Raw genomic sequence first — 26,840 nt, forward strand, 5'->3', positions numbered from 1 at the left:
GATTTGCAAAAAAAGAGTGCTACCAACGCCAAAAAATTCATTTTCATAATAACATTTCAAAAAAGTTGATATTTTGATTCTCTAGTAATACTTGCGGCCCGTTTAATAACATTTTTGTGTATAAATAAAACTACGAACAAAACTACTTACTACAATTTAATCATAAATAATATTCGCGTAAAACATCCTATTAAACGTAATTGAACATCATCTGTCAAAAACGTTTGACATTTCACGTAATTGCCACCGTCCATTGTTTTATTTAAATTACGCTTCTACAAAAAATTTTAAATTAAAAATGTAAAGTTTCTACGCGGATTTGAAATAATTTCTCACCTTTTGGACTTTCTCTGGATTGGCACGAATTTTTCAAGACTAAGACTGGCCAAATCGATTCAGCCGTTTTCGAGTTTTACTTGGACATTTGAAAGAGAGCTCCATTTTATATATATATATATATATATATATATATATTAATATAATCACCAAATAACTTGTCGTATATATATATATATATATATATATATATATATACGTTATTAGAATTTAGTTAGCGTTATTAAAATATTGTAACCTTCATCACATAAAGTTCCGCCCTTTCCCAGCAAACATTGACATCGTTGCTGGTCTTTGTCGTTCACACATAATCCGCCTGCACGGCACTGTAACGAACATTGTATCGTTGGAGCTGCTGTAGATGTGGATAAGCTCACTGTACTTTCTGATGCCGATGAACTTCTGGGTACCTGTTATAACATATAGGAAAGTAAATTATGTCATGCAACACAGGAATAAAATTAATTAATAAATGATAAAAAAAAATTTTAATGATTAACTCCTTCCGGCCGCCTATCCCCCTGGTGGGGCAAGGTGAACTATCACATCACTCGGTCGTCCCCTCTGAGGCACACGGCGTTTTTGTACACAATTACGCATCGTATTGAAGTATCGGTCAAGGATGAGCAACACGCGGCATGCGGGTATCATGTGGTTCCTCAATTTCACCGACTTTCTGCTATCAATGTATAAATTTTTTTTTTCATTTGTAATATTTAACTTCCCGTAGGGTAATTTATAGTAATCGCAAAAAATCTAAAATAATTTTTTTTATATATCATTACGTTGAAAAGGTTTCTGAATATTTTGGCATACCTTAGAAAAAATGTGGTTCTGGAAAAAAAATTGTGCGACGATTGGCCGGGCCGTTTCTTTGTAAATCGAAGAAAAGTGAACATTTTTTCGTCCACGTTTTAACCCGCAGTTCTGAATCGATTTTAGAAATTCAAAAACTGTTCCATAGATATTGGTTAGGAATCGTGCTGATTAGTTTTTGGTAAAGATCGGCCGGGCCGTTTTCTTGTAATAAAGTTTTTTTAAAAAATGGACGATTTTTAACTTCCGGTAGGGTAAGTTATTGTAATGGGCCGATAATCGGAATTGAAAATTTTTACATTTTTCGACGTTTTGAAGGTTTCTGAACATTTTGGCATACCTCTGAAAAAATGGATGTGTGTGTGTATGTATGTATGTATGGATACAATTTTCGTCCACGTTTTCGGGCGTACGTATCAAACGATTTGAATGGTTTAAAAAACATTCGATTCCTATTGATAAGGAGATGTGCTGATTAGTTTCTGGCAGAAGCAGGACCAGCAGTTACAGGGATGAAGAGCAAAGAGTGCAGGAAATAGAAATCGAGTTTTTGAGAGAACGGATCATCCGATTTGAATTGGGATTGGGAGTAATGATTGGGAGAAGTGGTTATTAGTTTTTTGCAAGGGCAGGCCCAGCCATTTCGAAGATACGAAGCTATATGTACAAAAAATGGCAGTTTTTGAGAGAACTAAGCGTCCGATTTAATTGATTCAGAGAACTTTCTGCTTGTCTTAACAAAATAATTGATTTTGGAAAAAAAATTTAGTTTCAACTTTTTTTCATTTTTTTTTTAATTTATGTGTATCGAAAATAATTCAGATTTTATTTTTAATTTTGACTATAGTTCTAATATACTTTACAAATAATGTCAACTTTGCAATTCAGTTTATATAATTCTTATAAATATTAGACAATGTTACAATATTTATAATAATCTATTTGAAAACATTCAGTATTCCTCGAACATTTCGTTACGGTACGGAAAGTACCAGCAATTTGCCTTAAGGCAAGATGCCACCCACCCCACTAGTTATGATTTTTTTTTGACGGTAGATACCATAATCTTGTGGATCAAAGTAAAATATTACGGCCCTACAACAAGTCGTTTAATTTTAAAAATTCTTCAAAGTTGCATAAAATTAATTTCGTTTTTTTGGCATTTCTCGAAATTAGACCTTCGATCGACGTTTTCTCAAAAACGTCTGAACCGATTTCAGAAATTTAAAAACCATTCGATGTATCTCAATGAGGATTATCGTTTGCCAGTTTTGTGCGACGATCGGCCGAGCCGTTTCTTTGTAATTTGGAAAAGTGTTAAACTTTTCGTCCACATTTAAGCTCATACTACCGAATCGATTTTAAAAAATTAAAAACTGTTCGAAAGATATTAGTTGGGAAGGGTACTGATTAGTATTAGGTGAAAATCTACTGAGCCGTTTTCGTGTAATTAACTGTTGAAAAAAAAAATTAAGCCGATTTTTATGGAACTTTTTTTGGCGATATATATCATTGTCTTAAAGAGCTTACTATATTAAGGCTGTACGACAAGTAGTTTAATTTTAAAAATCCATCAAAGTTTGAGAAAATTGTTAGCTTTTTGACGTTTGTTAAAATTAAAATTAGACGATTAGACGATTGGTATAGCTATAGAGTACCTAGTCTTAGTAAACATACTAAACCATTAAAATCATACGAATCACGGGGTACGGGTACATTTTTGTAGCATTCTAAAATGCTGAATGAAATTCAATGTTCATTAAAAATTTATAAAGATAAATGATAAAAAAGATTAACTAAATTTTTATGTGATTAATATAATAAATATATAAAGAAATTAATACTATTACAAATGTACACTTTATTAAATACTACAATCACAGGTTATATACTACAAATAAAATTCATGCTTCCAGTTATTCTCTTTATTTTCGATTCATATTGTGTTTCATAAAATGTAGTTATCGTTATTAGATTTAAATTTTGGCAACACATCAAGATCCAGTAATCGCATCTCTAAACTTACAAGAACATCTATTCGCACTTGAAGAATGGCTGAAAGAATGGAAAATAAGTATAAATGAAGACAAATCAAAACATATCACGTTTACAACGAGAACTCAAAACTGTGAGGCCGTATTTATAAATAACATCGAAATTCCTCCTAGTACCAGCATTAATTATTTAGGGCTTCATCTAGACTGTAGACTCACATGGGGTCCCCATATCAAACAAAAAAGCAAACAAACAATGAAAAAATTCAAACAACTGTACTGGCTAATTGGCAGAAAATCGAAAATGTCATACGCAAACAAGACTTTAATATACAAAATTGTACTAGTACCAATATGGAGCTACGGAATAGAATTATGGGGATGTGCAAGTGCATCAAACATAAAAATTATACAGCGTACCCAGAACAAAATATTAAGGGCAATGGTAGATGCGCCTTGGTACGTAACTAATGAGACCATCCACAGGGACCTGGAAATTAAAACTGTAAATGAAATTATAAAGACCCGGAGCTGTTCTTATCACAACAAAATCGATGATCATTCGAACGCTGAAATACAAACTATCAACAAAATGGTTCAAACAAGAAGACTCAAGAAGAAATGGCCAAAGGACCTGCAATATTAAATTATATACAGACAGCTATAGAATAATTCTAGCAGAGGATCTCTTCAATGGAGGAGACCTCTAAACGCCAAATATAATTTATCACATAGGCTAATAGAAACTTTGTCTTCTGATTGTCTATTAAATAATAAATAAAAAAAAAAGATTTAAATTTATGAATAATAATTTGGTTAAAGATGGTACAATATAGTAAAATAAAATGCCTGTCAATTAAAATTGCTCTATTAATATTAACATTTGAAACAACGGTTCATAAGTCTGATTCTATAAATTTCTTGACAAACTTACTTTTTGTTCGAGACCTGGTCCATTCGTTGTTATATCCGCATAATCTGCTTTGATCGGTTGTTGATTTGAGTATATACTATTGATATCATTCGACGTGTCTAGGCTTATATCCAGTTCCGCTGAAAATGAGGAATCCTTCTGGTATATAATATCTTGTCCATCGTCAATTTCAGTTTCCAGATGCAGCACGGATGTAGAATTCAGTTCTAAAAATTTAAAAATGGCAAAAAATATTAATAATTCATTCTAACAAATGTTGCCAAAATATAATTATATTAATATAAACATAAATTAGGTGTACGTTTATCTTAAACTTATAAAATATTTAAAATATATCGATATAAAATTGCACTATTACTACGATTTCAAATCAAGATCGTTATTATGACGTACGACAATATTTTGCATAGTAATATTTTGGTGAGACAATAAAAATTCACATTTACATAAAACTGTGAAAATAAAATAACAAACTGTGGGATCAAATAATGTACCATATTACGTTATGGCTATATTAGAAGAATACATTTACATATAAGAAGCTGATGATAAGCATCATTAGGAATTCAAACACCCATTACTTCAGTAATGCTTTCAAACTATATTTGCATTTGCGATTGATATTGGTAAATATTTCTAGTACAACATCATTAGGATTAGTAGGATTTCTTTCCTCTTTATTTGCCTATTGTTCAGCTCATATTGCATGTTTACTTGTAGGAACTTCGTCTAATCTATTTGTATCAGGGTAAGACAAATTATCTATTTGTATTAGGGTAAGACAAAATATTGTGCACCTATTAAATTTTAATTTATTAAAATTAAGTTGAAAATAACCAATAAAACAAGTGGTGTATGACCTAATGCCTTAAGGCAAATTGCTAGAACTTCCCGTACCGTAGGGTAGGGCGGGGCTAGTTGAGCAAATTTTTACTTAAACGGATGTAGCTCCTCAATGAAAAGTTTTAACAAATTGCTATACGACCTAATGGATTTGTTGTTTATCGCTTAACAAAAGTGTTAATACTATTTTTTATAATATGTAAAATTTAAAAGCTACAGCTGTTTAAATGCAAAAAGTCAAGTATGCTCAATGTACCCCATAGGTGGGGCAAGTTGAGCACTAAGAAATTATAATGAAATTATAGGTTTAATGTCGATTAGTGATGAAATAAAATAAGTTTTTAATAACCAGTTCTATATTAATAGTCTTTATTGACAGAGAAAACAAAACTTATAGTAATTTTCTTTGAATAATTAACTACAAGTAGAATCAACAAAACAATATCGTATCTTAGGAATTATTTTACCATTATATTCAGTATTTTTGTTTAAAATCATTATTTCTTTATATTATTGCTCATAGACTTAGTTTAAATCTTAAAATTAATAATTAATTTCTGGAAGTTAATGGTAATTGCCCTAGTGACAGAACAAGTTTAGCAACTATGCTCAACTAACCCCAACTCGGAATTTCAAAATGAAAGTGAGTTTATAAAAAAACCGTGAGAATTATACCCAGAATCTCTGTGCAAATTAAAAGTACTATAATTATATGGAAGAATAACATTTACCTGATTAAAAATAAATAACATTTGACTAAACCAGACGAAAACTCGTGATAAATTACTTTTTTACTTTTTGGTCTCAAAATAAACAAAACGCCCGTTAGCCTCACTCATTTGTCCAGCGGCCACTAGCGATCGCGGGATGTTTATTTCTCCCAAACCTCTATCTTTCCGCCATATAATGCCTAAACGGACAGCGAATAGTTTTCAAGATATTTCGATTGCTCAACTTGCCCCTATGCTCAACTAGCCCCGCCCTACCCTAATAAAATATTCAAAGAATATTAAATATTTTCAAATATATTATTATAAATACTGTAACTTTTATTATTCGTATTTCATAGACAAAAATTAATTTTCTTAGACAATTATAAATTGGATGACATTTAAGGGGGGTTAGAATAAAAGATCTTGTCTCATATTTCTAAGAATGATACACTATAAAGTGAATTGCAAATTTAATTATTTATTCATTGATAAAAGATAGGTTCAGAATTTTAGCTAGAATTAAAATTAAAATCCGATTATTTCTGATATTCAAAAAAAAAAATTGTAAACGAAAATAAAAAAATTTTTTTTTTGCATCATTCAAAATTTTGAATCATTCAAATGGAATCCTTCGTTCTCTTAAAAACTACAATTTTTGGCACATTTAGCCCCATCTCTCTCTCATTGCGAATTTCATGGTTTTTGAATCATTCAAATCGTATGCTCCGCGCTTTCGAAAAACTCGATTTCTATTTTTGCACTGAACTCTTTGCTTTGTATATCTGAAACGGTAGGGCATATCTTTGCCAAAAACAAATTAGCACGTCTTCCCATCAGTAGGAAACGAATATTGTTTGAATAATTCAAATCGATTAATTCGTGCGCTCGAAATCATGGACAAAATATTGTATCCACACAAAACACACACGCACACTTCCATTCTTTTTCTAAGATATGTCAAAATGTTAAAGGGAGAGCCTGCTTTAGAGGCTTTGAAATTCCCTGTTTGAGAATTTTTAAGGAAGGAAATGAATATTTAATTGAAACTCCTAAAAAAACAGGGAACTCCCAAAAAGTGGTGAATTATGAAAAATTGATTATTGCTATTAAGGAAATGAAAATAAATAAAATATCGGAGTGTGTTGCTTCTGCCGTTACCAATGTTAGCAGATCGTTTCTTCATCGCATCATTACATACTCTAACTAGCTGTAAGTGGAATTCTGTCTTAAGGCAATTAAGGCATCGTGCCTTAAGGCAAATTGCTGGAACTTCCCGTACCAAAAATTATTATTTTTTTAAAAACGATTAACACTTTTGAAAAAAATTTACTTCGAAAAAATAAGATTTTTGACAAACAATTAGACAAAAAATTACTTTTTTTTGAAAAAAATAATTTTTTTTTAATTTTTTTTTTTGAAAAAAAAATGTTTTCTTTATTTTGACATATTTTGAAAGATCTAAACTTTTTTTCAAAGCAATCGTACTGCTTTAACTGCATAAAGACGAAATATCAAACCGCATGCCATTTGGCGGTCAAAAATGATTATTAGACATATGCATATCAAATTATCAGATATTTTATAGAGATTTTAACAATAAGTATAAATTTTGTTTACATTCCTATGGGTTCCGTACCAATGTTTACCCGTTAGACAGCGACGAGGCGCTTACGCACTTTATATTTTGTCTCTATGCAGTTAAAGCAGTACGATTGCTTTGAAAAAAAGTTCAGATTCAGTTACCGTTTTCAGCACTTTTTGCCCCGTATTTTCGGAACGGCTAGACCTGCCTTCGCCAAAAACTAATCAGCACGTCTCCTTATCAATACGAATCGAATGTTTTTTGAATTATTCAAATCGGTTGATCGATGTTCCCGAAATCGTCGACGAAAATTTGTATCCGCACATACATACACACACGCACACACACACACACACACATACATCCATTTTTTCTAAGGTATGCCAAAATATTCAGAAACCTTTGAAACGTCGAGATATGCAAAAATTTTCATTTTCGATTTTTTTGCGATTACTATAACTTGCCCTACGGGAAGTTAAAAACAGAGGTCGCGGCAGAAACAGCACAGCAATATTTTCCAAAAAGAGCAATACTTCATAATCAGCTGCAAAAAAATGCAAAAAAAGAGTGCGCATGAGGATCACACGCGATTGAAGTAAAAATTATTTGCTACTGTACAAAGTAGCAATTTTAAGTCAAGTAAAAATAAATACATCATATAACAATTTTGAATGATGTTTACTAGTAATATGGTAACACTCGTGATGCATACCCGGCAAATTCCGTTTCACCACTAGATGGTTTCATTTTATGTAACATTTCGTTTGGTGATTAAAAGATGAAGATTTTTTTTTGTTTTATATTTGAAAAGGAAAATTTTTATTTTATTTCACAACAGTAATGAAGTTATATCGATTACAAAAATGAAGTGTTACTTAGTTGAACTTCTCTAAGTAATTCATTGGTCCAATATCAAAATTTTCATTATCACTGTAGTTCGCAGTGGGATCATGTTGGAATGCCAAACGATGGTATGATGCCAATGATCTTCGTGTGCTCACGCGTTGTCTCAGTCAGGCATTTTCTCTTATTATATTTCGTCTTTCTTCGCTTAAGTTCTAGACTTGTTGCTGGCTTGCATGTCTTGTGCGGCGGCCGATGTTCGCACATCGTTCTCTAGGCATTGTAACTATGGACAGAGTAGCGAATTTAACCTCAAATGCACGATACACATAATTTACACAGCTTAACTTACCACTTTAATGGGTTACAACCACTGTAGATTTTTCAAAAAACAAAAAGAAAATTTAGGCTTAAAATAACTTAAAATAAACTTTGAACCTTTTAGAATATGAGAAAAAATATTTCATACCTAAAACTTTCTTTTTTTACTTGTAATTATAAGCTTTTACCCATGTGCATTGGGCTGCTCCGAATTGACACCGCTAAAATACATTAACAAAAAACATTATAAAGCAAAATTACAACATGTGTTATCTTGAATATACTAATATATGTTATAATTAAACATTTATGTTGCATAAATAAACTGTAAAAGCATTTTTAACCAATAGATGATCAGTGCAGAGTCAACACCTATAAAGGTTGACTATATTGCGGCTGATATTGCATTCCGAAATGCCTTTGACGAAAGCGCCAAAAGTAGGCTCTGATATAGAATCATCAATTGAAGGAAATAAGAAAAAAAAATGAAAATAAAAAAGCATCTGTATGTTGCTGGGATATCAGATTAATAGTAAAAAAATTAAACTGTCAATTTTTTATAATTTCTTATCTATAATTTATTTCAAAACTTTAAACGCGTTTTTCTCGAAACACGATTTTACAACGCGGCACGCAAAATAACTACAACAATTAGATTTTTTTCATTCGAATTTTTTACAGTATATTTAAAATTACATTAATTTTTAAGTGCCTATCGTAGCGGAGCGTCTCCAATTTGACGCGGCTCGCTGATGAATATCATGATTTTATTACTTTTCCTTCCGCCCGAAAAAAAAATGGCAAAAACATACGTATTTTTTTTTTGACTGCTACCGTGGTGTAACCCCTTAAAGACAAATGCCTGATGTTGAAATTGAATAAAAATTTACACAGTACACGTGGTTGATTTGATGGTTTGCAATTGAAATGTTAGGAAACGAATAGTTCCCAAAAGTACTTCCCAAAGAAGAAGTTTATGTTTTCATCAAAAAATCCGAATCACTAATTTTATGTTTTCTCGACGTTTCAAACCATTCTGAATCGAATGAGAGCAAATTTGGAAAAAGTATGTATGTGTGTGAACAGATTTTTCACCGTAAATCAACGTTTTCTCAAAAACGGCTGGACCGATTTCAAAAATTTAAAAGTCATTCAATGTATCAATGTAGCGTTTCTGAGTTTTGTGCTACGATCGGCCGGGACGTTTTTCGGTAAGTCGCAGAAAAGTGAAAAAAATTTCGTCCACATTTTAGCCCGCAATTCTGAATCGATTTTGAAAATTCAAAAACCGTTTGATAGTTATTGGTTGGGAATCGTGCTGATTAGTTTTCGGTGAACATCGGCCGGGCCGTTTTCTTGTAATAAAGTTAAAAAAAAATCGCCGAATTTTTCGATTTTTTTTTGACGGTAGATATCATAGTCTTGTAGATCATACTAAAATATTACGGACCTACAACAAGTCGTTTAATTTTAAAAATTCTTCGAAGTTTTCAAAAATTAGTATCGTTCTTTTAGCATTTGTCAAAATTAGAACTTTGATCCACGTTTTCTCAAAAACGCCAGAACCGTTTTCAGAAATTTAAAAGCCATTTGATGTGTCTCAATGAGGACTATAGTTTTTCAGTTTTGTGAGACGATCTGCCGAGTCGTCTCACAAAATAATAATAATAATTTGTAATTTGTAATTTGAAAAAAGTGTTAAACTTTTCGTCCACATTTAAGCTCATTGTACCTAATCGATTAAAAAAAAAAACAAAAACTGTTCGAAGGATATTAATTGGGAATAATACTGATTGGTTTTAGGTAAAAATCTACCGAGCCGTTTTCTTGTAATTATCTGTTGACAAAAAAATTAAGCCGATATTTATGGATTTTTTTTAGTGATATATATCATGGTCTTATAAAACTTACTGAAATATATTACGGCCTTAAGACAAGTCGTTTAACTTCCAAAATTCATCAAGGTTTGAGAAAATATGTAGTTTTTTGACGTTTGTTAAAATATAAACTAGTGGGGTGTATGGCATCGTGCCTTAAGGCAATTTGACAATCTGCCGAGCCGTTTTTTGTAATTTGGAAAAAGTGTAAAACTTTTCGTCTACATTTAAGCTCATACTACCAAATAGATTTCAAAAAATCAAAAACTGTTCGAAAGATATTAATTGAGAATGACACTGATTTGTTATAGGTGAAAAAAAAATTTAAGTCGATTTTTATGGAACTTTTTTTGGCGATATATATCATGCTCTTATAGAACCTACTGAAATATTACGGCCTTACGACAAGTGGTTTAAATAAAAAAAATCATCAAAATTTGAGAAAATGGGTAGTACTTTTGACGTTTGTTAAAATATAAACTAGTGGGGTGTATGGCATCGTGCCTTATATTAAGGCAATTTCTGTAACTTCCCGCATCATAACGAAATGTTCGAAGAATATTAAATGTTTTCAATTAGATTATTATAAATAAGTACTCTAACATGAACTGAATTGCAAAGTTGAAATCATTGGTTTAAAGTACTCGTATATTAGAACAGAATTAAAATTAAAATCTGAATTATTTTCGATATACAAAAAAAAAAAATTATTGAAAAAAAAAATTTAAAAAAGAAATTTTTAGAACAAATTTTTTTTTTTCCAAAATTTATTATTTTTTTAAAATAAGCAGAAAGTTCTTTGAATTATTTAAATCGGACGTTTAATTTTTTGCACATTTAGCTCTGTATCTTCGAAATGGCTGGGCCTGCCTTTGCCAAAATTGAATGTTTTTTAGATCATTCAAATCAAATGCTCCGTTCTCTCAAAAACTCGATTTCTAATTTTTGCACTCTTTGATCCGTATCTCCGTAACGGCTGGACGTGCCTTTGCCAAAAACTAATCAGCACATCTCCCTATCAATAGGAATCGAATTTTTTTTTAACCATTCAAATCGGTTGACCCGTGCGCCCGAAAACGTGGACGAAAAACTGCTTACATACAAAACACACACACACACACATCTATTTTTTTATTTTTTCAAAGATATGCGAAAATGTTCAGAAACCTTCAAAACGGCAAACATTTTCATTTTCGATTTTTGGCCCATTACTATAACCACCCTACGGGAAGTAGTCTCAATGCACATACTAAACCATCAAAGTCTTACGAAAATTGGTTCATTTATAAAAATTGTTGATTTGTGAAAATTTGCTTTTAGAGAATACTCTGAGTTAACGTGTTCGTTCGTTTTCAATTATGTGCAATAAATCCACTCGGATTACTTTTAATTACTCATAAATTAATTTATATTTTATTGATTAAGTCGATTATTTACACATATGGGGAGGTTCATGTAACTTGCCTCAAGGCAAAATACCAATACTAAACTAGTAAACCAGAATTAGAAATAAGTAAACCAGATTTACTTTTTTTTCACAATTTCACAGTGAACACAATGCCGGTTTGTCACATGAAATTAACTGAAGAGAGAACAATAAGTAGTTGTCAAACAAATGAGTAGCAGTCAAACAATGTATCTACGGGCGCCATCTACTTAAAATATTAGTTTGTAGTACGTGCTAAGTATCAGAAATGACGCTGTATGTGAAAAAAAAGTTTTCCACTTTTCTGTTGAAATTTTTCTTTAATTTTCTTTGCTATAAACCTCACGGAGACTGAGACCTTTGCAACGAATGCAAAATCGTCAAAATCGGTTCGTGCGTTCTGGAATTATATCGTTATGAAAGAAAACCCGACTTATTTCTATGTGATAGAAGAGAGAAGGGAAAAATTATAAATTATATATCTATAATAGCATTAAAATATGTATAATATTTAAAAACAATAATGTAATTAAAGTCATACTTCAAATATGACAGATCGGTTTGCCATTGTAATTAGCATTTAGAAATGAACCTTCATTAGAGAAATGAAGTAATTGCTGATTAATAAATTCTTTAATATTTGTTCACACAGTGGATTATGTTAAACAACGACTAAACAAATATTGTTTTTAGAACTTCACTTATCATGTAATTGTGTTCGAAGAACTTCATGCAGTTAAAATTAACATACATTCATTGACTGCTTGTATTTTTTTCACTTTTTTGCTGGCGATATAATCTCATACAGTTGTAATGTCTGTCTTGCCTAAAAAATATTTTCCATTTTAATAACTTGAAAGATTTATAGAAACTACGAATAATATAGAAATAATCTCTAATCAATAAACTTACGTGTGTTTGTTTTATTATTTTCAACAAATAGGGTAAAATATTCTTCTGATTCAGGCATTTTTCATTAAATCGAGATTAGTACTTCAATGTAACTTTAAAATGTTTATTTATCTATGCTGATTCCTTGTTACGCATACAACGCATACAACGCTGATTCCGTTACGCATATTCACATACGCCACGACTAATCACTGGCACTCGACTCTTATGTTATCGACTCTTATCTGCCGTAACTCACTTCCGTAAAGAAGTTTTACTTCAAAAAAGAAAGTTTTTGGTTTCTTTAAATGAGACAACGATTTCTTAAATATTTTCTGAGGAAAAAAATTATAATGATTCAAATGATTGAGACAATTTTTTTTCCAAAATCAATTATTTTGTTAAGACAAGCAGAAAGTTCTTTGAATCATTTAAATCGGTCGCTTAGTTCTCTCAAAAACTGCCATTTTTTACATATTTAGCTCCGTATCTTCGAAATGGCTGGGCCTGCCTTTGCCAAAAACTAACAATTACTTCTCCCAATCATTACTAATTGAATGTTTTTTAGATCTTTCAAATCGAATGCTTCGTTCACTCAAATACTCGATTTCTATTTTCTGCACTCTTTGCTCCGTATCTCCGTAACGGCTGGACCTGCCTTTGCCAAAAACTAATCAGCACATCTCCTTATCAATGGGAATCGAATGTTTTTTGAACCATTCAAATCGGTTGATCCGTACGCCCGAAAACATGGACAAAAAATTGTATCCATACATACATACACACACACACATCCATTTTTTCTGAGGTATGGCAAAATGTTCAGAAACTTTCAAAACGTCGAGAAATAAAGAATTTTCAATTTCGATTTTCGGCCCATTACAATAACTTACTCTACGGGAAGTTAACTAGTGGGGTGCATGGCATCGTGCTTTAAGGCAAATTGCTAGAACTTCCCGTACCGTAATTGAAAATCTTGGTACGGAACCCAGAAAAAAATAATACAAAATGTGTACACATGATGAAAATCTCTATAAATGTACTTTTGTTACTTAGTTGTACCAAAATGTACTTTTGTTACTTAGTTATAGAATTTATTAAAACTCTCCTTCGATAATTCAGGTTGTTGGGTTATAATTTAACTCTTGTAACTGTGGACTGTATTAAACACTGATTTGTTTGTATATTATGTATTTGTTGCACTTCTAATTACAATTACTGATTTGTTACTAAGTTATAATGAAAGAAGAACTAGTTATTTTTATTCGTTATTTACATGTTGTTAAGCGGACTTTACTTTTAGAAGTGAACAACTAGTGCAATTAAAACACTTCGCTACCCCCTCTACCAAGGGTAGCAACCATTCCGTGTAAAGCTTAATGCCCTGAAGTTTTATCACCTTCATGGCCAATATAATAAAACGAAAAGACGTCCGAACATGCCGGCCGCCTTGAAAAGCTACAGCTTTTAAAAATATCAACATAGCGATTTTGAACTAACAATAAGTATAGCAATTGTATAAAGATTTTACGAGTATAAAAATTGATTAGCAGTGTAATAGTGATTTGCATGACAATCTAATCTAAAATTATTTAACTTTTATTTCTTAATGTTATATAAAACTTAAGATATTTCATTGTTGATTGGTAGAATGCACACTTTGTTTAGTGCCCTTTTTAATTCTCCATTGGGCCCTTCAGTGTAACAACCCATACGACACTATCATTGCCTGGGTGTATATCTGTGATCGGTCCAAGATGCCATTTTAATGGTGGTAGATTGTCATCTTTTATAAGCACCAGTTTGCCTATAAAATTATCTTGTTCAATTGGTCTTCCCCATTTGGTCCGTGATTGTAATTCTCCTAGATATTTTTTGTGCCATGGCATCATGCCTTAAGGCAAATTGCTGGAACCGTACCGTAATTGAAAGCCTTGGTACGGAACCCAGAAAAAAATTACACAAATGTGTACACATGATGAAAATCTCTATAAAATATTTGTTAATTTTATGTGCATAATAATAATAATAATAATAATAATAATAATAATAATAATAATAAGTCCAATAAACATTTATGACCACCAAATGACATTTTTTTAACTTTTTTTTATTGAGAGTCCATAACCGCTAGATCTGCCTTCCCAATGTTTTTTTAATTATTAAAATCGGACGCTCCAATCTCTTAATAACTAAGTTGCCCACTTTTTGCTTCATATCTTCGCAACGGCTTGACCTGCCTCCGCCAAAAACTAATCTGCACGTCTCCCTATCAATACGAATCGAATGTTTTTTGAATTATTCAAATCGGTTGATCCGTGTTCCCGAAATCGTCGACAAAAATTTGTATCCGTATACACGCATGCATACAACCACACATACACACACATTCATCCATATTTTCTAAGGTATGCAAAAATGTTCAGAAACCTTTGAAACGTATAGATATATACAAAATTTGATTTTCGATTTTTGCGATTACTATAAATCACACCACGGAAAGTTAAAAAAATGACTTAAAAAATTTCAAAAAACAAATATTTTTTAAAAAATCTATTTGCTTCAAAAATTTCTGAATATTTCGAAAAAATCGATTTTTATCAAAAATTTCCAAATTTTTAAAAAATTAAAAAAAAAATATATTGTACGAATTTTAAAAAACTACGAACATATAATTTTCAATTTTTTTATGAAATTTCAAAATTTGCAACTAGTCAGAATTAAAAAAAAAAGAAAATCTTGTAGGCATACGTATAAGTTCTTAGTACGCTAATTTATAACGATCACTTATTTTACAGTATTTATAAAAATCTATTTGAAATAATTGCAATAATTAATCAATGAGTGTTAATTATAGTACTGGATGTTCCGTACATTTTCGCGACATGTTTAAATAAGCTACTTCATTATTAAAAAATCAATATAATAAATTCAGATTGATATATAAGTATAATGAGTTGCTGTAGAGCATCATTATGTTGGAAACTTTTGCAGATTATTCAATTTTGTTCAATTATTTTATTAAAAACAAACACATGCATAATACATACACAAAGTATTTTTAATAGCAACGATTCATTTTTTTTATAATTTAATTACTGTTCGTGGGTTAATATTTTAGTGTGATAGAGCAAGGCAAAAAGATCCACGGGTAATAAAGTTCACCGCCGGTATCTCAAAAACCAGTAAAGTTAAGAATATTTTACAAAAATATTTGAAAATACAGAGAAAAAGTTGTATCACCTTGCCTCTTACGACCTTGCTATCGGGAGATAAAAGGTAATCTTTGAAAATCCGTAACAAAAGTATTTTCTTTTGTTGCTAATTTTTTAGTTGTGAGCACTGTTGTTTAGTTTACAACACCTTAATATAATTTTTGAGTATACGTCATCTTATTAATTTATAAGATATATTATTGATTTTGATTTAGATTCAACCGTTTTTTGTATAACTTCTATAAAAGCTTACCTAAGTGTGGTAAAAAAGACCAACTAAATCTATACCCGACAAAATGGCAAAAAGTAACTAGTGATGTATGGTGTCGGGCCTTAAGACAAATTGCAGTAAAGTCCTGTACCGTATGAAAATATCCAAAGAAAATTGAATGTTTTCAAATATATTATTATAAATACTGTAACTTTCACCATTGGTATTTTATAGAAAAATACAAGCTATCGTATGAATTCGACCTAACATTTATAAAAGTTTGCATAAAAAGTAAATGGACACAACGTAACTAAGCGGACTTTATCTCATACTTCTAAGAATTATATAAACTAAATTGCAGAGTTAAAATTATTTTCGACAGCTAGAATTAAAATCAAAAACAAAATTATTTTTGACATTCAAAAAAAAATATGTTAAACCACACATAACATTTTTTTTTCAAAAAATTGGAAACAAAATTCCTTACCGACACAACTGTATCCATTTCGGTGGAGTTCATATCCTTCTACACAATCGCACTCGTACATTCCATCATGCAACTCATAGCACAGTTGTTCGCATGGACTTCCGCGGTCACATTGCCCTGTCGAGTAACTTTTTATTAGTCATGGCATTCAATAATGGTTCTTATATCTACAGGGTATAATATTCATATATAAATATATATATATATATATATATATATATATATATATATATATATACTAGATGACCCGACAGACGTTGTCCTGTGCCCAACTCTGCATTTTTTCAATATCCTGTACTAATATTCACCGTTCAGTTGAAATTAATAATTATTGTTTTTCGAATTACTATTTACATCAATAAATGAGTGAATGTAGAACTGCTTCAAATAAAATGATGATTCTCAATTCCCACAGTTAACACTTTAATTATCCCTTTAACAAATATTAAAATATGTTCAATAAAATTATATAATAAAAATTAAACACTGCAATTTATAGTACAAATTTATTTCCAATAGCTCAATTCATTTTAATGTCAAGGGTTATACAATTTTTAAGTCATACCTGTAGGTGTGGATGTAAAAATGAATGATTTTTTGTTTATTCACGACTGAAACATTGACTTTCCAAATGTATCACACAAAAAATCATCGCCTGCCTTTGTGATTTATAGCATAATTTACATGTGTTGAAAATTGAAGTGTTTTAAAGGGTATAACAAATTCAGAAAGAATTAATAAATAGCATTCCCGGTAAAGGTACAATATCACATTGGTTTTTTCTACCCAAAATAATGACTTCAATAATGTTGCCTATAATTTTTATATATTTGTACCATATTTCAACTGGCTTTTAGTAATTTTTATATCTAAATTACATTTTTCTCACTATTAAATTTATATACATTATTACTTAAGTTTATATTTGAAGTGAATTAATTTGTCAAATCCTGTTCACATTTTAATTCTAATTTTATCAATACTTGCAATACACTATTTTGAAGGTAATTAAATGAGCTACAACTTTCTCTATCATAAATTTTACCGTAACTTCTCTTATTTTGAAATGGCAAAGCATTGAAGGACTCGAAAGACATGCTGGTTGTACACTATCAATATTTGTGTAACAGAAAAATAATAAAAAGCAATAATTGGTCAGTAAAAGACCTTGAATTTTCATTTATATACCTTTATACGTATCTTTTATTTTTTTAAATAGATTTTTTTTCATGAAATCACGAGCTTTTTGGAAATCCTTTGCACTAAAGTTTTGGTATTTTTTAGAATCCGTCAAGATCTCTTAAACCAAGTTGATTCCAGAGGGAATACGATTATTTTTAATTTTGGTGGAAATGGCACTCAAAAACTATTTGCTTTAAACGAAAAAAATATTGTATGCGTCTTTTATCTGCATGATAGCTCATTCATCTTACACCCAGAAGTACTAATTTTAAAGCTTATTTTGAGTACTATAAAACCCCATTTTCATATCTAGCTTAATATTGTTCTTAGAACAATTTATAGAACACCGATTTATTAGGATTTTGATTGATATAATTTTGTTCATTACATGATTTTCGTTTAAATGTATATTTTTAGAAATAATTGCCAAAAACGATGAAAAACGCGAAAAACAACAAATTTTCAGTAGCCAGTAACTTGAAAAGTTATATTTCTTTTTTGAAAAACATTATTAAACATTTTTCTATTCTAATTAGTTCTTTTATCGATATCCGACGTTAGTTTGAAAGAGATACAATTGAACCACTGAAAAGAGATGTCATCCCCCCGGGAAGTGGCAAATGATTCTAAATTATTTTTACTTTTAAACTTGAGAGTAAGATGAACCTAATTCCAAAATTACATGCAAATTGGAGCACATTAAAAATATTCAGACCCAAAATGCTCCATTGTCTTGAGTAAATATTTCGTATCCAATGCCAAACATATGAATTTTTGACACAATGAAACTTCTAAATAATTGTTTGAATAAATAAATTATTTTTGTATCGTGGTTTAGTAAAGTAAGGCAAAACACGACTGCATTTAAAAGTTAAAAAATAATAATTAGTCAAAGTGAATTGTAGGCTAAGTTTTATGTGCGATCACTGACAGACGCATGCGCAGACTGCATCACCTGTCAGATGTTGACTGTATCTTATACTAAATCTTATATTATTTTAATTTTTAGCACATCTCAGCGTCTTTTTGGCAATAATAATGTAGTCCTTACATTTTTCTTATTCATAATCATAAATATATTATATTTTAATATTGTCTTAGCCTATAAGTGAATGGAAATGTTTGGCAAATGACAGTCGTCTTTTGTTTTTAATGTCAAACTATGCCTTAAACATTTTCAAGGGCAAACAATGATAAGCGTTTTTTTGTAATTTTTTCCATTTATTTCTACAATCTAACTATATTTCTATGAATCAAAGCATTCTAAAAAATTTCTCGAACAAACTTGAGGAAGATTCATGAAAATCCGAATTATAGTTTAGGAGGATTAATGAAACTTACATTGTTACAGAAGAATTTTATATATAAGATATGTTAGGGGTATCCATCCATTTATAATAATTATTTTAATATTATAAATTACTATATGATGGTCAAAATACATACTACGCAGTTCTTATGCTTGCACATGCCATTACATTATATCTTCGAGATAAGCACAACACGTGCTCAGAAATAACGGACTTTACAAGGCTTTCTAACCGCAAAACCGTTGTCGTTACTTTGTAATACTCAAAGAACAAGTAAACAAAGTCATAAATCATTTTTATCTAGGAGTGTAGAACACACCCTGGCGGGAGCTAGTATTTAAGCTGCTGAATGATGCAATAAACAGTCGGTATGAGTTAAAATCAGTATGAGTTAAGACGAGAATGAATTAATATCAGTATGAGTCAGTCGTCATCAAGTTTTAAATAAGTTCACATCAATAATGTTCAGATCGATATGAGTCAGTAGTACTTTAGTAATCAATGGAGTTATATTTAAGTTCAGTTGTTCAAGTAATATGCAAAGTCAGTAGTACTTTAGTAATCAATGGAGTTATATTCAAGTTCAGTTGTTCAAGTAATATGCAAAGTGTACAAGAAGTCATGAAATAAACATAAACATCACACGTCTTCATCTGTTTCACTGATTCGACTTCACAGCATTGGCAATAGTTTAGCAGCAGAAAGAGCCTTCTTATTGTTGGCACCGACGCTGGATGGGACACATTAATTTATTAATCTTAATACAAAGCACGGAGTTAAATAATGTTTGCAAAAATAATCATATTCATATCATATATATATACTAGCTGACCCGGCAATCGTTGTTTTGCCATCAAAAATATTTTGCCACTTTGCAATCGATCTTATTATTTGAAAATAGATTGAAATTTGAATCTGGTGGATCAACATGAATCAATACTATTGATCAAAATTTCCTTAAAATTTATTAATTAGTATTAATAAAAAAATTAAAAAAAAAACAATAAATTAAGTTTAGATTTAATTTGATTTGTGATTCTATTGTATAAACATGTCAAATAATGTCAAAATATTATCTATAGAAATACTTAGATTGAATATAATGATTGGCTTTATTGTATATAAATACAATAAAGCCAAAACAACACATGCATGAAAGCATTAAATGATTCATATTAAATAATACAAACATATTCTTTGAATATTGAGAAAGAGTTTATGATCTACACGTATTCGTTTATAATTTCAAAAGTCGTAATAGATTAAATTATTATATATGCAATACGAATTCATTTCTTCGAAAAACTGAAGACTTCCAAATGCAGATTAATTGCAAGCTCTTTATCACATTGAAAGTAAACCAACAATAATTTCGCTGAGCGGCGGCGCCGCCTTTGATTTTAACTATTTGGTATTCGGCCGAATAGTAAGTTACAATGTATTCAGTATTCGGCCAAATATAAAAATAAGTGCCGAATAGTGATCGTATAACGATTTTAAAGTGATATCTGCAAAAAAAATATTTTATATAATGAATACTCACAATCAACAAAATTACCACTTCGTAACATTTTTTTCTAACTTTATACATATTAATCATGATAATTATTAAATATTTTTGTTTTTTATTACATATATAGAATATTATTTTACGTAAAACGTGCCGCTGTTTCAAAATAATATAGAGCCATTATATTGTTTTGAATAAAAATACTCAGCAAGTAAAGTATGTTATTATATATCTTGATAAAGAATCGGATCTTAAATTAGTTTTTCTTACTCAGACGTTTGATTTTGGTATGAAGTACTCAATATATTCGATACTGACACTGAGTTAATTAAATTTGATATAATTCTGTAGGATTACTATTAAACAAATGAAATTTGTTTGTTGTTTCTATCCATATAGTTACATATATAATAAAAATTGAGAATAAAAACCGAGAAATAAAAGATAAAACTTATATATATATATATATATATATATATATATATATATATGTATATATAAGTATATATATATATATGATTTAGTAGTTAATTTTGATGTTGAAATATATGAGTGAGTTCTTGAGGGCGATACATCAAACAAAGAAAAGCCAAAGATTTATAAAATAATCTTTATTTCCAACCGTTTCGACATTCAATTTAATGTCATCATCAGTGGATCTAAAAACAGTATGAAAATTAGCATATCTAGGTAATTATAATTATAAATCTTTGGCTTTTCTTTGTTTGATGTATCGCCCTCAAGAACTCACTCATATATATATATATATATATATATATATATATATATATATATATATAAAAATAAGTCGGGTTTTCCTTCCTGACGAAATAACTCCAGAACGCACGAACCGATTTCGACAATTTTGCATTCGTTGGAAAGGTCTTGGGCTCCGCGATGTTTATAGCTAAGAAAATTAGTGGTGCATGGCATCGTGCCTTAATGAAAATTGCTAGGAATTCACGCACCGTAATTAAAAATTCGAGTAATAAAAATAATCAATAATTGTTTTAAATAATTGCAAATAGATTATCTTCTATATATATAAAAATAAGTCGGGTTTTCCTTCCTGACGAAATAACTCCAGAACGCACGAACCGATTTCGACAATTTTGCATTCTTTGGAAAGGTCTCGGGCTCCGCAAGGTTTATAGCTAAGAAAATTAGTGGTGCATTGCATCATGCTCTAATGCAAATTGCTGGAACTTCACGCACCGTAATTAAAAATTTGAGTAATAAAAATAATCAATAATTGTTTCAAATAATTGCAAATAGATTATCTTATATATATATAAAAATAAGTTTTCCTTCCTGATTAAATTTTTTCTTTTCAAATATAAAACAAACAAAAAATTTCTTCATCTTTCTCACGAGACCATCTGGTGGCGAAACGGAGTTCGTCGGGTTTGCTAGTATATATATATATAAATCATTATACTTATATAATAATATATATATATATATATATATATAAAATTACATATGTCTGTATTAATTCATAAAATGGTTGGTATGTATATCTTTTAATTATTTTAAATATAAAATTACATTTATTTTTTAAAACTTTGTAAATATGTTTTAGATACTGTTAACAAAGAATTGCTGAATCATGACACACAATCCGTGTCGAAACGTATATTATAAATAAATATTTGTAATTATTTGTTTCTTCTATTTCGACGACTGGCTGAAAATTATTATTTATATATATATATATATATATATATATATATATATATATATATATATATATGAGATTCAGTCTTCAGGGCAATACATCAATTAAAAACTTGTATGACTTTAAAACATTTTTATTTTTTCCATACGTTTCGACAAATAGTTTTGTGTCATCTTCAGTGGACTCTATTTCGAAGGCACAGATAAAAATTATTAATTAAAACTAATATATAAGAAATGATATGGTATGAACTTACATGTAATTGTCATAATCCTAATTATTTCCTAATTATAATTGTTCACAATGCACAATGAAACCAATGCTTGTCACTTTAAATTGAACAATATATAAATTTTAGAATAAGTTATTTTATGAGATTGTAAAGTACATCCCGCTATTCTGTATTCCGATGCAAGAGTGAAGCCTAAATGTACACAATTGTGCGCACCACGTGTTAAGAGCTAGGTACAGAGCACACGAACTGACCAGAAAATTTAAGGTTTGACAACGCGAGGAGGGTACATATAGTAAAATATAAAAAGATGACAATTGTGAGGATGGACATAGTTGATAGAAATAAGATAAAAATTAAAAGAAAAAGAAAAATTAACATAAAAATTAATATAATTAAACGTCGATCAGGATAGGTAATTATTTTAAAAGTATGAATTTCGAGACATTGTTTAAAACTACTTGGTAATTCTCACACAGTGAAGAAGTATCCAATCTTTTGTTCATGCTATTTTTAAAAAAGATGTATGAAACGTGATTCTGAAAAGCGTCTCTGCGATGTATTCGACTCGTGATATAAAATTGTGGCAACATCAAAATTGAAAATATGATTGAAACTTTGGATGTGGTCAGTTATCATTGTTTGATTTTGATTTTTATTTTTGGAGTTGTTATAGTGTTGTCTAAGACGTTTTTTTAGATGTTGTCCAGTTTCGCCAATATAAGTGGCTTCACAATTTGTACAGTCAATTTTATACACGATGTTAGAAATACGATCTAAACTTGTCGGTGATTTTAAGTTTGAAAATGAAAAGTTAAAAGTCTGATCAATATTGCAGACTAAACGCAATTCAAATAGTTTTTTCCAAATAGGAAAGAGATTTTTAATGTATGGGAGACAAATAGTGCCAATAAACTTATTTTTTTCTTTTTTCTGGGACTCGAGGGATGGATGATTATGTTTTGTGTTAAGGACGGAAAGTCTGTTGTTAATAACTGATTTTATAAGATGTGGAGGATAGCAATTATTTAATAGGGTTCTTTGGATTAGAGATAAGTTAAAAGACCAAAACTTTTTATCTGACAAGAGAATAGCATGATCAACAAGATTGATAATAGTACCAATTTCCATGTTAGTAGGATGATAAGAATAGAAATTGAGATATCTGCCAGACCACGTTGGTTTTTGGTACCAGTTGGTAATAATTTTATTTTCTGGAGTTTTTATGATATTTACATCTAAAAAGCTAATTGATCTATTGTATTCTTTTTCAAAAGTGAAGGTGAGGTGTTTATTAAAGGAGTTAAAATTTTTTAGTAAAGAATCAAAGTTATTTTTAGGATTGCAAGTAATTATATCATCGACATATCTGTAATAAAGGAAAAATTCAACATTAGATAGTTTAAAGACGTTTTTTTCGAGGTGTTGTAAAGATAGCTCAGCAATAGCAGGTGAGATAGGCGATCCCATGGGTGTACCAAAAATTTGTGTATAAAAATGTGAATTGAATTCAAAATAAGTATTCGCGACTATGAATTTAATGGACTCTCGAAACCAATGGAGAGAAAGGGTAGTGTGGCAAAAAATCTCATCCCATCTATCTGTGATTGACTCTAAAATTAGTTCTAGTGGGACATTTGTGAAAAGAGAAACTACATCTAGGCTTATTAAGAGGAAGTTGTTGGGCAATTGTGTATTACGTATTTTGTTGACAAATTCGAAGGAGTTTTTAATAAAGAAAGGAGAATTAACAGCAACTATGGAGAGGGGTTTGCTCAGAAATTTGGAAAATTTATTTAGGGGAGAATTCAAATCTGTAACTATAGGTTTAATGTATGTACCCTACATTGGTTTTGTGGATTTTTCGGAGACCGTATAATTTTGGGTTGTTAGGATGTAGGTTTTTTAACGACAAGGACAAGTCTTGTGGAATTTGTTTAGTAGATACTAAATTATTAATGAATTTGTGGAAGGTGCGGTTGATTCGATCTGTAGGATCGCTATTGATAGGACTGTAAACGTTAGTGTCATTAACTAGACTAGTGATTTTTTCTAAATAGGTAGTTTTGTCGAGAACTACTGTAACATTTCCTTTATCTGCTTCGGATAAAATATTCGGATTATCTCTGAGAAAGTTTTTACAAAGTTTTATGTCTCTTAAAATATCTTTGTAATCAACAATTTTTTTGGAGTTAAAGGACTTGATGTAGGAGAGAAAATTTTTGCAAAAATGGGAACAAATGTTAGATTTTACTTCAGGATTTTTGATATTATGAAGGCCAACTTCTAGTCTGCTTAAAACTTTAATAAAATTTAAATTGTGGCAATTATTGGGGATAGCAAAGTTAGGACCTAGTGCAAAAATGTAAAGTAATCTATCTGGAATTGTGACGCTGGAAAGATTTTTTAGCCATTTGTTAATTAGTGTACTATTTAAAACTGTTTTTGAAAGGTTGCGTTTAGACTGCAATAATTTATCGAACTTAATTTTATAAGAATTTTTCAATTTGATGAAACATTTGTTGTTACGAGTCGATTCGTATTCAGAAAAGTTTTGCAAAATCTCCGCTTCATCTTAAATTCTCTGGTCAGTTCGTGTGCTCTGTACCTAGCTTTTAACACATGGTGCGCACAATTGTGTACATTTAGGCTTCACTCTTGCATCGGAATAGAGAATAGCGGGATGTACTTTACAATCTCATAAAATAACTTATTCTAAAATTTATATATTGTTCAATTTAAAGTGACAAGAATTGGTTTCATTGTGCATTGTGAACAATTATAATTAGGAAATAATTAGGATTATTACAATTACATGTAAGTTCATACCATATCATTTCTTATATATTAGTTTTAATTAATAATTTTTATCTGTGCCTTCAAAATAGAGTCCACTGAAGATGACACAAAACTATGTGTCGAACCGTATGGAAAAAATGAAAATGTTCTAAAGTCATACAAGTTTTTAATTGATGTATTGACCTGAAGACTGAATCTCACATATCTCAACATCAAAATTATAAAAATTTAACATATATATATATATATATATATATATATATATATATATATATTGTTGTGCCCCATCCAGCGACGGAGTCAACAATATATAGGTTCTTCCTGCTGCTAAACTAGCTGTATCAACTGTCGAGGCAAATCAGTAAAACAGACGAAGACTTTTGATGTTTATGTTTATTTCATGATTCTTGTACTCTTTTCATATAACTTGAACAACTGAACTTAAATATAACTCCATTGATTGAACATTGTGATAACTCGTCGACTAAACTCGTATTGACTGAGAAATAAACTAAGAATGCACTGAGACTCGACTTAACTCATACTGACTCTGAACTTATACTCGACTTAACTCATACTGACTGTTTATTGCATTCAGAAGCTTAAATACTTCTTATCGGAATCACGCAATCCTTTCCAGAATGCATGTTCCAACTTGTTCAAATTCGTTATATGTGAGCAGAAACTACGCTTTACTTAATCGTTAAGGCGCAGTTTGTGGTTTCAAAAGGAATTTTATCAACGCTGGCAAGTGTTGTGTGCCAGCACCCTTATCTTCGACACTTTTATCTATGCTCTATGGACTCTACCATTCTTCTATGGTGTTGTGTGCCAGCACCATTATATTCAACACTTTTATCTATGCTCTATGGACTCTACCATCCCTCTATGGGATACCTGAACTGGCCTCTAGGATGATGTGAAAGCCGCCATTCTCTTCCTAACCTTAATATAAAATATAATTGTTGTTTTACTGAAATAAATCTCTGTGAAAGTTGATAGTTTCATTATAAATACCACCTTCGCTTAGGCAAAGTCTTAACATATTTGTGGCTGCGGTGAATCGAATTAAAAACAGGCTTGAAAGTGAGGTAAAACTTGTGATTTTACAACAAGAATCCAAGAAAAATCAACAGCGTTGCATATAGCGATGAATATAACGTGAAACGGACCCCAGAATTGAACACAAGGCCGCACAGCTTATGTAGAGCTTTTCTAGCTATTTGGATAAAGAATCCGCCATTAAAGCGTCGCATACACCAAGCAGCGTCTTTTCTGACCGCCATTACAGCATAAAGAAAAGATAGCAACATTCATGTCATTATATTTGATTGAGGTTTTTGCCAAATTCTCGACATTTCATTCTCTATTTTATATTATATACTTATTTTCTAATTCTATTTACCAAATTTTTTCTAATTTAATTTCCAAAATCTTGCTTTGATATACAAATTCTATATTATCTCTACATTCTAATTCTAATATCAATATATCATAAGCAATTTTATTAAAATAAGTATTTACGTTTGCTATATTATAGTACTATTATACCAAATTTTATTTTTATACTATATTGTAAGCAAATTTATTAAATCTATTTTTTGAAAATACTCTATCATACTATATCTATTGCCACGTTG

At 30.1% G+C, this 26,840-nt stretch overlaps 1 protein-coding gene across 1 annotated transcript in view; it reads right to left on the minus strand.

Annotated features, from left to right (window-relative positions):
• Positions 1-26,840, minus strand: part of LOC113371384 (pikachurin-like) — a 315,983-nt gene that overhangs the window by 237,529 nt on the left and 51,614 nt on the right. Inside the window, exons 2-4 of the mRNA XM_026612012.1 lie at positions 16,490-16,606; positions 4,081-4,286; positions 575-746 (exon numbers count right to left, since the gene is read on the minus strand). Of these exons, the coding sequence (XP_026467797.1) occupies positions 575-746; positions 4,081-4,286; positions 16,490-16,606 (495 nt within the window). The remainder of the gene's footprint in view (positions 1-574; positions 747-4,080; positions 4,287-16,489; positions 16,607-26,840) is intronic.

Source organism: Ctenocephalides felis, unplaced genomic scaffold, assembly GCF_003426905.1.
Source record: "Ctenocephalides felis isolate EL2017-DRISC unplaced genomic scaffold, ASM342690v1 CF-g0.4_SCAFFOLD_01492, whole genome shotgun sequence".
NCBI lineage: Eukaryota > Metazoa > Arthropoda > Insecta > Siphonaptera > Pulicidae > Ctenocephalides > Ctenocephalides felis.